Source organism: Olea europaea, unplaced genomic scaffold (assembly GCF_002742605.1).
Source record: "Olea europaea var. sylvestris unplaced genomic scaffold, O_europaea_v1 scaffold2346, whole genome shotgun sequence".
In the NCBI taxonomy this organism is placed as follows: domain Eukaryota; kingdom Viridiplantae; phylum Streptophyta; class Magnoliopsida; order Lamiales; family Oleaceae; genus Olea; species Olea europaea.
The window spans coordinates 62,671-78,620 of record NW_019241579.1 but is presented as its reverse complement, the minus strand read 5'-3'; the positions used below and the strand labels follow the sequence as shown (position 1 = coordinate 78,620).

The window sequence follows — 15,950 nt, the reverse complement described above, 5'->3', positions numbered from 1 at the left end:
GAAGATCAGCTTAAGAGTGACACATTTATTTCTTCATAGTTTTCAAGAGAATCTATTTTCATGATATGTTCGTTAATACATCATCGGGCTTGAGAAAAATTGGGCCATAACCCAAACGCAGTTATTGAGGCCTTGGATTTTTTGGAACTCAATATCTGTAAGAACTTCGAGAGCACTAGTAAAATTCTTATATTATGTCAAAATAAGAAATATTTTTATTTTTATTACGAATTAAAAAATACATATATATTCAGATTAACAATTACTTATTTCCTTATAAGTAAACATTTTAAGCATAGCCAAAAATGTAAGTGGAGACAAGGCTTCCGTTTTAGCTAAGATCAGGAGGTAGGTTCAATTTGACAACAGGAAGAGTAAATATTAGAAATGACGAGGATTTCCTGCTTCACAATGCAAGTAAGTAATATAGAACAAACAATATTTTTCTCACAAAATCCAATTTTCTTGATCCCAACACACCCTTGCCAATTTTCTTGAAGGGTTTGTCCAACAATAAAAGAACTTAAAAACACACCCTTACCAACTGCCATCTAAATGCTATATAAGAGAGAATTGAAACAAGTAAAAAGGGATCAACAAATGCTTCCTAATCGATATTAACATGCGTTTGTCACTCATAAGAGAGGGCAGAAAGCTACAAATTCCAAGATCTTGAACAAAATTTCAAATCCTCAAACTTCGCCGATTCAAGTTGGCTTCTTATACCTAGCATTTATCATATACGGACCAATTATAATTAATTAAAAAGATATCAAAAGATTTTCATAGTCACATACACACGCTCACATGTTTCAATTATATTCCCATCATGTTTGGTTCAGTATCTACATTGTGCTCACTCAAAGTTGGATGAATCGTCCGATAATGCCAAATACACTCCTATTTGCTTCAATGCACAATTTTCATCATACAATCGAATGACTACGGTTACAATCCATCCATCCATTCAATTTTGATCTTAATTTTCACAAGGATGAAGAAAACCTATTGAATAATCTCTTTAACCCAAGACTACAGCTACTATCCCCTTTTGAAAACCAATGGTTGTTAGGGTAGCTAGCTCAAAATCGTCCGATAATGCCAAATACACTCCTATTTGCTTCAATGCACAATTTTCATCATACAATCGAATGACTACGGTTACAATCCATCCATCCATTCAATTTTGATCTTAATTTTCACAAGGATGAAGAAAACCTATTGAATAATCTCTTTAACCCAAGACTACAGCTACTATCCCCTTTTGAAAACCAATGGTTGTTAGGGTAGCTAGCTCAGCAAGGACAAATGCATGTCAGAATTGAACTTGATCTGGCTCTCCCTAGTCTAACCTAGGCCATGTTAATTTTTAAGTATCCCTCCTTCTGACTTGTTATATTTGAATCACATTGATCTAATAAATGGGAGTTCTTTAGGTCCATGCAAAACACACCTCAAACACTTGGATCATTCCCTCAATTTTGTCCTAAATTGGAGCTAGTTGCCATCTTCACTTGTTAGCATTATTTGTTATTTTATCTATTCTAAGATTGCCACATGTCCATCTTAATACATTGATCATGGGGCTATTGTGTTCTATAACAGCCTCACACCCGGGTATCATAAAACAAACGTGGTTAAAAGACCATTTTATTGAATGTCTCTTTAACTTTATTGATCCTCCAATCGTATCAAGGAAACCAGCAGTGAACTGCCTCTAAGTTAATGTTCCACAGCCAGAAGTTGGTAAAAATGTTTCTTGGTTTGCATCAAAACGACATCAAATTCTTCCCCTGTTAATATCATAAAAAGTGAAGATTTCTCACAGTCCTATTTATACTTGATAGAAAGTTATACACTGAACAATGAGATTACTGTCATGAAAAAAATAATAATAATAAAACCAGCAGTGAACTGCCTCTAAGTTAATGTTCCACAGCCAGAAGTTGGTAAAAATGTTTCTTGGTTTGCATCAAAACGACATCTAATTCTTCCCCTGTTAATATCATAAAAAGTGAAGATTTCTCACAGTCCTATTTATACTTGATAGAAAGTTATACACTGAACAATGAGATTACTGTCATGAAAAAAATAATAATAATAAAGAGAGAGAGAGAGAGAGAGAGAGATCACTAACTGAACCTAAACAAGTTGTATTACACATGAAGTTCAAAGACAGATGTAGAATACCTCACGGAGGTGCCAAAATTTTACCTCCTCCAGATCACCTTTCCGAGCACAAATATGAAGCTGAGTCCAATCCCGATCATCCTTGTTGCCTCCCTGCCCGAGCAATGATCCGCTCCTATTTGAACACAGCTCAAACTCTGGCATTACAGAATCTTTCTTTCCTTCTTTATATCCAAGAAAGAAAACAATACTTCCCCCCCCACAAACTTTAACTCAAAACTTCACCGCTCCCGTTTGAGTCAGTTCAAAATGACTTGAACCCAAGCGCTCTAACATTAATCAGAGGTTTGAACTTCAAACACCTAGAATATCTTTTCTATCTTGAATGATTCAAGAAAAAAACCTGAAAATTTATCAATGATTGAAGCCTAAAAAACCTCTACTTCATGGATTTTGACGTTTAGATAAGTCTATTGTTTGGAGATCGATCCAATCCATAATGCCCTGGCATCGTTCTTCATCATGTGCTACCAAATCAGCTAACTTGGTAAACGCAAGGCACAATTGGTCATATCTAACCTGCTCGGGAGTACTAATCCAACCATCGTAATTGATCGGAACCCTCGTATAGGGTCTATTCACATCTCTCCTCCATCTCTTCAATATATACTTCTCAGGAAGTAATGCCACATCATTACGAATTAAAACCGATATAGCATGCTTGCAAATAATTCCTCTAAACTCAAATAAGTGACAACTGCACTCAAATTCGCATTCATCCCTACGAAATAACACTTTAAATATTTTTTTCTTCATACCACCATTGAAGATGATATCCTCACGTACCTCATAAATGGTATGCAAGTATGAATCTTGAGCAGATAACACTTCACAATAAACCTTTCCGGTAAATTCTTCTTGAAACTCCTTGAACTTCGAGATTGTATACACTGATTGGAATTGCTTCTCCATTTCGTACCTCGTTACACATGGGACCATTTGTGAAAATGATTTGAAATCAGCATGAAACTCCTTTTCAACTTTACTTCTCAATGCGCGCTCATATTGCTCTACAAATTGCTTTAGGGATGTTTTTGAATGAACATAACCGTCAAAAAAAGCATTCATGCTCTCACTTCGTTGAGTAGTTGACATACCAGCCCAAAATGATGTTTTCAAAAAGCATGGTACCCATCGACTTCTCTCATTGTATAATCCAGTCAACCAACCATGTTCTTGCAATTTATAATCTTCAAGCATTTTGTTCCAACCTTGTTCAAATTCCTCACAAGTTTGTGTATCGTACACCAACCCATGTACAGCAGAAAGAATAGAACCTTTATGATTGTGGTTGCCAATTTTTTCTGGTAATTTCTTTAAAATATACCATAAGCACCATCTATGCTTTGTGTTTGGAAAAACGATTTCAATTGCATTTTGTATAGCCCGATCTTGATCTGTAATTATTCCATTTGGAGCTTGATCATGCATACACTCAAGCAATGTCTTAAATAGCCATACAAAAGTCATTGCATCCTCATTCGAAACCAAACCACATCCAAGCAATATTGATTGTCCGTGATGATTCACCCCAACAAAAAAAGTGAAAGGTATATCGTAATTGTTAGTCAAGTATGTGGTGTCAAATGTAACTACATCACCAAATTCCTTATACGCTTGTCTACACCTGTTATCTGCCCAAAACACGTTCCTCAATCGGGCCTCTTCATCCAAGTCTATACTAAAATAGAAACCAGGACTACTTGTTTGCATCTTCGAAAAATATGCTTGTAATGCAATAGTGTCTCCTTCACCAAGTTTTAACTGCCGCACTTTGTCAATGAAATTTCCACTATCCTTTTCAACGCATACCTTCTTTTCAGATCTACCAGCCTTACTTTTGTGTGATTGAATACCAGCAGTGTCATTTATTTCAAGCCGTCTTTTCGTGCGTGCACTAATTTGGCGATTGCATCGATATAGTCTAGATTTGGATGGGCTTATTTTGTGGTTGTGCTCGAGATGGACACTGTTAATACGCCACGTTCCACAAATTTCTGAACTTGCTGCCAATCTCGCTTTACACCCAGTTTGGATGGTTGGTCGAGGCTTTAGAGAAGAACTTGAAGCACTGATTCGATGGCCTTCTCGACTACACGTAAAAGTTACATAACGTAGAACCCCGTCATCACCCTTCTTCGAATTTCTTTTTCTTACGGGAAAACCGACTCGATAAGCGTAATTTTTGTAAAATTCAAAAATCTCATTTTCATCTTTAAACTTCATTCCAACGACGGGCACAATGTCACTTTCTTCCCCTAAGCTTTTATCATTCGGATTGTCATCATTGGATGAATGAATATCCAGACATCCTGCATAGAAGAAGAAAAGACCATAAAACTTGTCAGTTGCCACGACACAGCTTGGCACAAGAACATTCAAACAAAGTCTGCTACGTGCAAGTATACATTATTGCTACTATTATATACATGAATGGACGGGAAATTACTATCTTATAGTTCAATTTTGAGGTAGTTGTATAATCTGGTTCTCTGTAAAAGCTCTGTAATAATCTCCGTAGTTGTATAATCTGGTTCTCTGTAAAAGCTCTGTAATAATCTCCCATGGGGACTTCTGCTTTGTTACTCTCATCTCTCTCGTCCGGGACTAGTGAAATTGAGTAGCTATAATTTTTCTTCGTTGCTTCATAGTCCGAAGCTCATATTCACTGCTAAGCCCAGAAAAACTGCATTTCGGAGATGCGGGTTTTAAGTCCCCAGTAGCTCAGAAATCATTTGACCACATACCCAAACAGCTCCGAGGAGAATCTTAAGGATGGATGTAAGTTTTTCCTTCGGGCGCCGTTTTTATGCTCTGATTTAGGGCTTGTTAAATTTCAGCTTGTGCGTTTTGGCATCTTGGGTATTTGTTTAAGCTTCCAACAATAGGTAGTTTTTGGGGTTCATACTTAGAAAGAAACTCAAAAAGCACTCATTTACCGGAAGATACGAACAAACTGAAAATTTTAAATGAACATTAAGAACAATAAATGTTACCAGTTTTGTCGCCGGCGTCGATGTTGCCGGCTTCGTTGATTGTGCTCTCATTTCCTTCCATTTTGATCTGCTTTTCTCTATGGAGTGGGTTTGGGGTCGATTGCAAATGTCGGGGAAAAGGTGTAGGGTTCACAGAAAAGGGCATTTCTTTTTCATTTTTTTTTAAATGACAGCCGATATTTTGATTTAGTCAAAAGTCAGCCACGTCAGCAGCCGTAATCACTTGGAGAAATGTAACAGTGTGGAATTTCATTTGGGAATTTTATTTTTTTATTTTTTTATTTTTTTATTATTATTATTTTTTTGACGAAAAACCTGCATCCGCTACTTTTCGAGTGCGCAGTGAATAAACCCTCGAACTAATGCAATAACTTGTAAATCACGCCAATAAAGTTTCATTTGGGACTTTTATGTAAATTAGGGGAATGGTTGTAAGTGACTGGAATAGGCAAAAATGTGACTTTGTTTCGAGATATATATATATATATTGTGACATTTTTATTTATGAAAAAAAGGTAAAAGAAAGAAAATTGTAATCTTTTTTATTTTTTTATTTTTCATGTTCTTATCGAGTATAGTCATGCTTGCGAAATTTTATATACTTGTAATGTTTATTCTCCCTGTTGTATTCCACAACTCTTCCTATGCTAAAATTCAACCCTTCACAATTTAAAGCTTTTTTTAAATATAGATTATTCATGATTTCTTTTAAAAGTGAAGAAAAGTTACGAGGCTCGTTAAAAAAAATCTTTGACAAACAAGTCTTCGATGTAACATTCGTTTTTAAGGATGATAATTTCGACAATGATCACAAGTTTGGGCTAGACTCTTGTAGTAGAGTTGCTTTCGCTAAATTTTGAAAGATGTTCTTTAATAGTTATACTTAGCTTTCTGTACAATTATTTCAATACATGAATCTTTTTCGAATATTTTAGTTGTGCACTATTGATGGTATGAATTAATCTACTTGTACCAAATGTCTTACCTAATTTTTGACCGAATTGACAAGTGATATCCACTCAATAAGGGCACGACACTTGTCAATTCGATCATCCATTTGGTAAATGATTTGGTACATATAGCATCTCCCTTGATGGTATATACGAAGGGAAGTACAATGTGTACACAATAATGTACACACAGCATTACACCCCTTTCACATAGAGGACCAATTATTTCAATACATGAATCTTTTTCGAATATTTTAGTTGTGCACTATTGATGGTATGAATTAATCTACTTGTACCAAATGTCTTACCTAATTTTTGACCGAATTGACAAGTGATGTCCACTCAATAAGGGCACGACACTTGTCAATTCGATCATCCATTTGATAAATGATTTGGTACATATAGCATCTCCCTTGATGGTATATACGAAGGGAAGTACAATGTGTACACAATAATGTACACACAGCATTACACCCCTTTCACATAGAGGACTTATATACAATAAGATATTTGTTGGCCCTTCTCCTTGTGAGGGGGTGTAATCCATTATCTACACCTTATGACGTACACATAGAATTATCCATATAAGAAATGATCATATTGAATATTATCGTTCCACGACTCAATGCCTTATTGGGGATTTATCTCACAGACATCAGTCTAGCGATGAAGCAAACAAAATGATAACACTCAAAAAACCATATAGCACGATTTTTTCAATTTTAGGATGTCCCATCATGTTAGTACACGCACCACAGAACAATGAACAAACAAATATGTCTCTTATTTACTTTTCTTTTGCTATGCGCAGTAACAATTTATTCTTATAAACATGGCAGAGAAACTCTTCAATTTGATTCAAATGTGAGTCCGAATAACAATTTTTTAAGTACTTCACACGAGCAACCGGTTCTTTCAGGAAGAAGAAGGGATTATTCCGAGTTGCTAGGAGGCTTTTCTTTCGGATGCTTGGACCCATAGTGATCAATGAGCTGATTACTTTTTCAATTTTAGGATGTCCCATCATGTTAGTACACGCACCACAGAACAATGAACAAACAAATATGTCTCTTATTTACTTTTCTTTTGCTATGCGCAGTAACAATTTATTCTTATAAACATGGCAGAGAAACTCTTCAATTTGATTCAAATGTGAGTCCGAATAACAATTTTTAAAGTACTTCACACGAGCAACCGGTTCTTTCAGGAAGAAGAAGGGATTATTCCGAGTTGCTAGGAGGCTTTTCTTTCGGATGCTTGGACCCATAGTGATCAATGAGCTGATTATAATATTCATAATACCTCATTAACCCATCTTTATATTACTGGGATACAATTAAGTCAAAAGAGATTCAGACCTTGTTCCTGATTCCATTAGGAAAAAAAACAGTTAAAATACTTTATACGATGGATCAATTATTTAAAAAGTTGATTAATTATTAATTAGGTTAAGAATAAATTATCACACAGCAATAATCAGGTTGGTCTAGCCAAACGGATGCTCAAAGGAACCATCAGAAATTACAAATATTGGAACCCGGGATGATCTGATGATCAACGAATAATATTGCACTAAAACAAATAATTTATAAATACAAAACAGGCAGAAGAAGATTAATTACTTTACAGACGGGGCAGACGACTTTGAGGCCAACAGCACGGGCCTCGAGCTGAGACCCTCTGGCCTTCTGATTCTTCTCTGCATTTTTTCTCTGCGCCTCGATCTTCTGCTTTCCCCGAGTCATCTCTCTCTATAACTCACTGTGTTGTAAGTCCGTTGATACAGTCGGTCTTCAAAATTGGATGATGGGGCGAGTCAAATGAGAATGATGGAGAAAGGGGGCTGAACACCGGGTCAACTCCTGGTCAAAATCGATCCGTGTGTTTGGGTGGAATTCAATTGAGACTTTTAGAGAGTGAAAAAATTTGGGTATATTCAATTGAAATTTTTAGAGACTCTTTAAAAGTTTGAGTGTATTCAATAGGGATTTTTATAGACTTTTAAAAAACCTCCAAAAGTTATGGGGTATTCAATCGAAACTTTTTAGAAGTCTCTACAAGTTTTGAGATATTCAATTTAGAGGGACTTTCAAGAAATTTAAAATTTCTTGGACTTTCAGAGACTTTTTTATAGAAAATATAAATAGAATTTTTCTCCCAAAATCTCTCATCCATCGATAGATATTTAAAAAGAGTCTGCTCTTCTTATTTCCCTCTACGTTTTTCCTCGATCTCTTCCAATTAGGTATTTCTTTGAATCTTTGCTATGAGTTTTCTTCCAATCAGGTTATGGTGAATTTTCACTAGTTGATCTCTATCTCTCCCTCTAATTTCAAAGATTCGTTTTTAAGTTATTGTCGACTCGTCTCAATTGTGAAGTACAGGGCATAATTCAAGTTGATTTTGATGAATCCGGATTTTCATCCATTGAGATACTATCAGAAACAGGATCGCAGACACGCACGCAGCAGATGATATGGGACTATATATATCGAAATCATAGGTTTGATATGTGATTTATTAAGATATCTTATCATGAAGTACATGATGAAAGCAATTTTACTATGTTGATGATACAGGAGATTGCAAATACGCAGTATAGATGCACTATTTCTTTCTGATACTGGAGCACAAGATTTTGTTTTTGTTAATTTTTATAGATTTTTTATTTTATTTATTCGATCTTATTTTCTCCAGCTGGATTATATTATATCCCCAAACAGGCTTTATGCGGCATGTAACTTTTGGAGATAATCTTAATAATTTTTTTTATAAATCTGTGTGTGATTTGCTAGTTCATCTTATTCAATTGTTTGTCTCGTATTTACAAGGGTTCGGGGGACGGGTTGAAGGTGACATTAACATTAAAACACAAGTAAACATGCGCCAGAGTTGCGTAGAAGAAGGATCGAAGGTCAAGTGTAGTTTTTTTTTTTTGAAAAATGAGTGGTTGAAAGAGAGAAAAGTTTTTGATTTACGTGTAATATTATTTTATGGAAGATTGTATGGTTGAAAATAGAAGAAAGAGAAATAAAATGTAATGTAATTTAATGAGGGCCAAACGGAGGCTTAAGAACTCTTTCTCAGTGATATTTGAGAACTCTGGCTTGGAAAGGGCGATACAGCTTAGGCATTTATTTCAATATTGTAGAGAGAGAAACGAGAGAGGTTTTAAGGCACCGCGAAGGCTATATGAGACTAGAGGCTATACTGTCAATACAATTTTTTTGGTGGATTTATAAAAAGCACAGTGATCATTGTTTTTCGTGATAGTATATAGAATTGGGAAGTGTAGAGTTGAATAGTGTTTTTTTCTACATGGAATTGCAACGCATCTTTGCTTATCAAATCAAACAAAAACTAAACTGCTTAGGATTCCTTCTCCCTGCTTTCGAAATCAAAGCCGTACTGCAGAAATACCTCTGGCTAAACAAGAGACTATACCCTAATTAAAAGAGAAAATGAACCTTTATCTGGGTGTGAGGGTGGCGGAAGGAATGTTAATAAAGGATGTTCTAAATTAACAAGAATGGAAAGAATGTTTTTTCATGTGACTGGCACTTAACCAGTAAAAGGGATATCCAAACAGAAAAGCAAGCATCTATATACCCATTTAGCAAGTAGAGGGACCTCAGAGTACTCCCTAATTGTTCTCTCACTCAGTTATCCACTAGCTGATTACCTCTTTAACCACCTATGGAAACTACCCCTTCTTGGTTTTTGATTTTTTAATAATTGTTTTCACCTCCTCTTTTCACACATAAGTTTGTGGAAAAATGTCTTCTATTGTTCTCATTTATACTTTGTTATATGTACTATGTTAAAATTTATTTCTTAATTCCAACTACATGTTTGCAAGAACCTGCTGACTGACTGAGTGTGCTCCAATATCTAGGATGAAGAGAGAACCCATATCACATAAAGGTAAGCTCCGCAATCAAGCTAAAGTTTTAGTTTGGAAGTTTTGCTTACTCATCCATATTTTAAGGTTGATAATACATGAGTAATACATTTGGCACCGGAGAATTGGATAATGAAGAAGAAGAGAATGGATTTTCTGATGATGGACACTTCATTGAAAAAGGAAACATTTATCTTCCAAAGGAACATATGTCGGGTTCTAAAGGAATAGAAGTTATTTGTTATGGTGCTAGTTCAAGTAATGCAAACGCCAAACCCCCCAAAAACCATGTTTCGAACTCACGACCTCTGCTCTGCCAGGTTTGACAGCGTCCGTCCTTTGCCAGTGGAGAAGTGCCCTGGGGGGCGTCTTCCTTCAATTCTAGTTTTATAGGATCCAGGACATATCAAAATGTGAAACACAATACTGCCGGTATAGAGAAAACAAGGCAAGGGGAAATGCAAATTCTTCTAAGTGGAAAATCAACGGCAAAGATAAAATGCTATGGATTCTCATAAATATTCCTCGATATTTCACATTTAACACTGTGAAGAGCATATTTCCTTAAAAAAAAATAAAAAATAAAAAATAAAAAAATTCCTCAAAAGTCTTTAGTAAAAGTCTCCACAAATCCAGGAAAAAGTTTTACTAATTCCTACCAAATTCATAGAAATTACTTAAAATCTCACAAAGTCCACAAAAGTCCCCCACTTAAAAAAGTCTCCAAATTTTTTTAAAAGTTTCAATTGAATACCCCCCCCCCCCCCAAAGAGTGTGTTTGGCACGGAGGCGGTGACGTATCCAGAATTTGAGTGTGCACGAACGATTGTCGATCGTAATAAATTATTAAAAATTAAATATAATAATTATTTTGTTAAAATTGAACATATTTTGTTGTACTAAAATTCACCAAATGACGTAGTGGCCATGTTTTATATAATTCAAAAAAAGAGCAAAGATTCGAATCCTCGCAATTGCATTAAACCCACTTAATAGCATATATATTACGTGCAATTGTCGGTGCTCGTCAAGTGCTGGATTTACCATTGCACAAAGGAACATGAGATGACACATGGAAAGAGGAAAATCTTCGCGTTTGATTTAAAAGTAAGAAAAAAAATTTAAGAAAAAAATAAATAATCTTTTGAGAATGTTTGATTTAAATTGACCGTGGAAGAAGTGATTCTTAAAAATATAAATCAAATAAGGTCTATTAAAAGAAAATGGAACAGATTCAAGGTCCATAAAAAATAAAAATAAAAAAATGTGAGACATGACGAGACGATAAGATCAAATTTTTCGGATTTAGTTTGCGTTTTCCTAGTTTTAAAATCATCATAATTATAAGTAAACATTAATATTCCTTTTATTTATTATTTATTTAACCAAATATTCAAAAATTGGACATGAAAATAAAATACATGTACCTTTTGGAGCTTAAGAATCCCACCTTTTAATGCCAAAGCATGTATTAGGCTATCAAAAATAGAGTCGATAAGTCATTTTTCATACCACCCGAGCATAGCTCAATGGTGCAAAGGATATGAGTGAAATTATCTCACGCCTTGCTGACAGCCGCAGTGTAGGAGTTCGATTCCTAAGACATAAAATTGGACTCCTTGTAGGCGCAGTATACAGGCAGCTCTTATTCCTATTGAGGCACACTCTGCGATTTACCTCCCTCACAAAACTCTAAGGACGAGACGGTAGGAGTCCTCAAGGTTGGGGTTCAACCTTTAATAAGTCATTTTTCATGCTTTCCCCCATAGGCGTGGCTTTTTTGCTTAGGTCATCTTTCACGCTTTCCCCATAGGCGTGGCTTTTTCGCTTAAGTCTGCCAAGGCCTAGCTTTTTTCGAAATCGAGTACATTACTCATTGTAACTATATTGAAAGGTAATGATTATAATACCCCTAAAAAAAATAGTTGATTCACAACAATATGATATTGAATTTCCCTTTATTTCTATTATATTTTCACATTTTCATTAATAATGATGTGACAAAGTTGTTGATCTATCTGAATATTACATATACTTTCATTTAACATGTTAACTTAATCTTATTTCGCTCCTAAAAATAAAATATATGCATGCAATTTATGGCCTACTACAGAGAACATCATCGATTATAACAAGTCAAGTGACCAAGTTGAACCACGAGGAAAAAAAAAAAAAAGAAAAGAGAGAGGCAGAGAGAGAGAGAGAGAGAGAGAGAGAGAGAGATGAGAGTGTGCAATTGATCAAGTCCAACCTCTTTCCAAGAACACGAATCTAAAACTTCAGTAACACTGTAAAAGTTAAATGGGAAAATATTACCTTTTAAAAAAGGTGCTTACACAAGTCTTAGCCAATCATACTTTTGTAAAACCATAATAGACAAACTCAAAACTGAATAGGCTAATAAAAAATCAGGTTCTTGTCTACACTTGCATATTTTACATATGCTTGGAGCTTTGGCAGCACTCGGTCTTTCCATTCCATGAGCATTGCAAAATCCCACCACTACACAACATCGGCAACTAGCTACCTGAAAACTGCAAAAACCGTTCATGAAATGAGCTTTATCTGTACAAGATAGGAACTTTCAAGTTATAAACTCAAAAGTAAAAGCAACATAAATATAAGTAACCGTGTGCATATGATTACACTACTAAACTTGGACATGATTAGTAAGGAAGATTGGATAGCAACATCTTACGCTAAAGTTTTCTTTCATTGTAGTATCTATTCCTATTCACTTCTGAATGCCAAATATGTGAGCCATCAATTTGTAACTAGATTAGGGTGGTACCTTGATACGAAGATTCCACTGAATCTTCAGTCAGTATCATCACATCTAAAATCTAGCTTCTCCTGGTTTTTACAGAAATTAAAGAAAAAAAGAACTAGAAAGAGAAAATGAGAGGCTCACCATCATCATGCAACGTCAACTCGAACATAATAAATATTGTGGCACAGCTGCTGAATCAAGCTCATAAGAACCATCTGGCAGGCTTCCATCCTGCTTGTCTTTCAAGCGAAAAGCAGGTATCCGATGGGAGAATTTAAGAATCTCAGTCAGTAGTATGGTTATTGGTTTGACCCCAACCCCCTTTTCTCCCACTCGAGACTTGAAAACAGACTTGTAACCACGCACTACCTCAAGAGGTGCACCAACTATAAATATGTCATCTACATCCAGAATCTCCACAATCTCGTATTTGCAGTTTTCCAATTCAGAAGGTTTCATTTTAACATTCCAGTGCTCATATAAAGCCCAGATCTGACCTACTTCAGGAAGTATGGTGAAACCATCCTCCTTATCCAGGGGGGATGGTTCTACTTTCAACTGGTGAGAAAATGGAAGAGTGCCAACTATTTTGTGTGTTTTCCCCTTTTCAACCATAAATTTTCCACAACATATTGGTATGCTTTTATCAACCCATCTTATCATGTCCCTTGACGACGGACAGTGAAGAAGCCATGCTACGTGAAAAGTACTCTCTGGAAGGCTGTCAATCTTCCTAATCTGACAATAGTACTTTGGTAAAGCATCCTCATCACTGTATACCGCCCATATCTGACCAACCTGAAACTTCTCTTTGGATTTGTCTGCATCAAAGTCGTAAAACTCCGGCTCAGGAATTTCCACAGAAACTGGTGCACCGTTGCAACTAGGATTTAGAGGCTCACTACAGGAAACACACATTTTAGACCTAATACATCTGCGAGGGTACCGCTTACCAAATCCTCCAAGGTTATTTCGTGTCAGATTATTGCCATCATCATCAAGTGTGTGACAACGTTCACTGGATTCAGATGCCATTTTTCTTTTCTTGCTATTTCTTTTTGAGCTGTTCATGTGATCATGCTTGTTAATTCTGGCATCCACATGAACAGTATATTTATTTGGCCTGGACTCATCAGTAACTTCCTTGTTTAAACATGAGTCTTTTCCATTGCCAACCAACTGTATGGAGCCTCCAGATGCAGTTTGTGAGCCAACTTTAAATGGGTGCCGGCTCGTGGAGTCTTTCTGTGGGGGAAAATCAGGCCAGTTCCAATTAGCACCTCCAGGTGATATCCGAAGAGAATTCATTTCATCTTCATCACTGGAGTTTCTACAGCTTTGACAAGTTAATATCCCGTCGGCTGCATGCTTAAAATACAGGACCCAACATGAACAAGATGGGCAACCAATCCAGGTTGGTTGGTTGAAATATAATCCTTGTTGAGTCGAACCAGTGTTACACTCCATCACTGATACAGAAGAGTCCCTGCAAATTCATATAATACACAATCTGATTCATGATCCATAATTAATGAAGATAAGTATAAAGCACAGAGATTTAACCCTCTAGTACTGGAGTCTCTACAGGTTTGACAAGTTAATATCCCATCGGCTGCGTGCTTGTCATACAGGACCCAGCATGAACAAGATGGGCAACCAATCCAGGTTGGTTGGACGAAATTTAATCCTTGTTGAGTCAAACCAGTGTTACACCCCATCACTGATACAGAAAAGTCCCTGCAAATTCATATAATACACAATCTGATTTATGATCCATAATTAATGATGATAAGCATAAAGCACAAAGGTTTTAATAGTGACTAATACTCTCCATATGCATGAAGTATCAAAAATTATTCATAAAAGATCAGGACCAATATCTTAGAACATGCAACTCACTACATTAAATATATAACCGTAGCATAATTATGGCATTAATTTTGATAAAGTAAACCAACCCAGCAATTATAGCATGCCTTAAAATTTACTTCAAAGCTCAAAACGATCTTAATCATTCTACACAGTTCATAGCAGAAATAAACGAGAATCCATGCAGGAAGATTAAGGGACTCAAGAAAAGTAATAATAATGGGTTGGCAAACCGTGTAAAACTTTGTCAGATTATAACATGAATCTTCAGAATATTTCATAAGGGTGTCCCTACTAGTGACACGATACATCAGACTCCGGGTGCAATAAAAAGTGTGAAAGGGTTAGCTATGGCATACGCCATAAGTTAACATTAGGATGACTCAAGTAGTAAGCAAGGATTCTCACGCTAGTCTATTCTAATAAATTAAGGAAATTTGGGATATAAAAACGCTCATAAGAAAATTCCCATAATTAGTAGGTGCAAGGTTTGATACGAGAGAATATAGCTTGCATACAGATCTGGAATGGGATAGGAGATGAGGTGAAAGAATTAAGAGCACAGGATACACAATTTGGTATATGTGTAAAGAAAAGATAAAAATGAGGTAGGAATAGTTATTGAGTCAAATGTTAAAATTAAAAGATGTAAGCTAAGCTGGTTGACAAGTTTGACCTAGTGTCTTCAAAATGTATGCTATGCATATAAAATTATACAAAGTAACAAAGAAACCATTTTGAGAAAAAGTGAGAGGGTTGGTTCAAGCAATCCCAGAAAAAGATAAACCTTTACTGGAGGAGATTTCATCAGAAATGTGACGAAAGGTAACTACGGATATGAAAAATGAACAAACTGTAGCCTCCAAAAGAAAATAACACTATTTTAAATTTTGGGATAGCTTATTATTTGGCTTTAGTGGATACATATTTCCTAAAATAAGACTCCCACTTAATAATCATTAAAAGGTAGCAAAAATTCAGGGATTTCATCCTTGCTCAGAAAAGTGATTAGTTCCTTGAGCAAAAAGATTGAAAAGCTATGGTGAACACCTAACTATACAAGACACTTGTACTTATGTAGTTATAGGAAAATGGAAATAAATACAAATAGATGGAGCCTATATGGTAAAAGCATTTTGAACGAATGAAAATGAGATGTAGCCTATCTAAAAACTGATTTTTTTCTAGAACTCATTTTCAATCACACATTCTTATATACAATAATTTTACACGTAAACTAAAAAAAGAAAATTAACCATAAATTCTCCTAAAAT

The 15,950-nt window shown here is 35.5% G+C and overlaps 2 protein-coding genes across 6 annotated transcripts in view; both read right to left on the bottom strand.

Annotated features, from left to right (window-relative positions):
- Positions 1-1,978: 1,978 nt before the first annotated feature.
- On the bottom strand, positions 1,979-5,323 carry LOC111381640 (protein FAR1-RELATED SEQUENCE 5-like). Its single transcript, XM_023005439.1, has 2 exons — positions 5,187-5,323; positions 1,979-4,502 (listed from the first exon to the last, which is right to left on the bottom strand). The coding sequence occupies exons 1-2, from the start codon at positions 5,245-5,247 to the stop codon at positions 2,575-2,577; spliced, it is 1,989 nt and encodes a 662-aa protein (XP_022861207.1). The 5' UTR covers positions 5,248-5,323; the 3' UTR covers positions 1,979-2,574.
- Positions 5,324-12,298: 6,975 nt separating this feature from the next.
- Positions 12,299-15,950, bottom strand: part of LOC111381643 — a 9,157-nt gene continuing 5,505 nt past the window's right edge. For 3 of the 5 annotated variants that reach the window (XM_023005444.1, XM_023005442.1, XM_023005443.1), the window contains 3 exons: positions 14,371-14,544; positions 12,949-14,293; positions 12,299-12,571 (listed from right to left, as the gene is read on the bottom strand). In XM_023005444.1, coding sequence (XP_022861212.1) covers positions 12,964-14,293; positions 14,371-14,525 — 1,485 coding nt within the window. In that variant the 5' untranslated portion in view covers positions 14,526-14,544 and the 3' untranslated portion in view covers positions 12,299-12,571; positions 12,949-12,963. Of the gene's footprint in view, positions 12,572-12,948; positions 14,294-14,370; positions 14,545-15,950 lie in introns of those variants that run through there. The other 2 variants (XM_023005445.1, XM_023005446.1) reach the window with 2 other exon arrangements.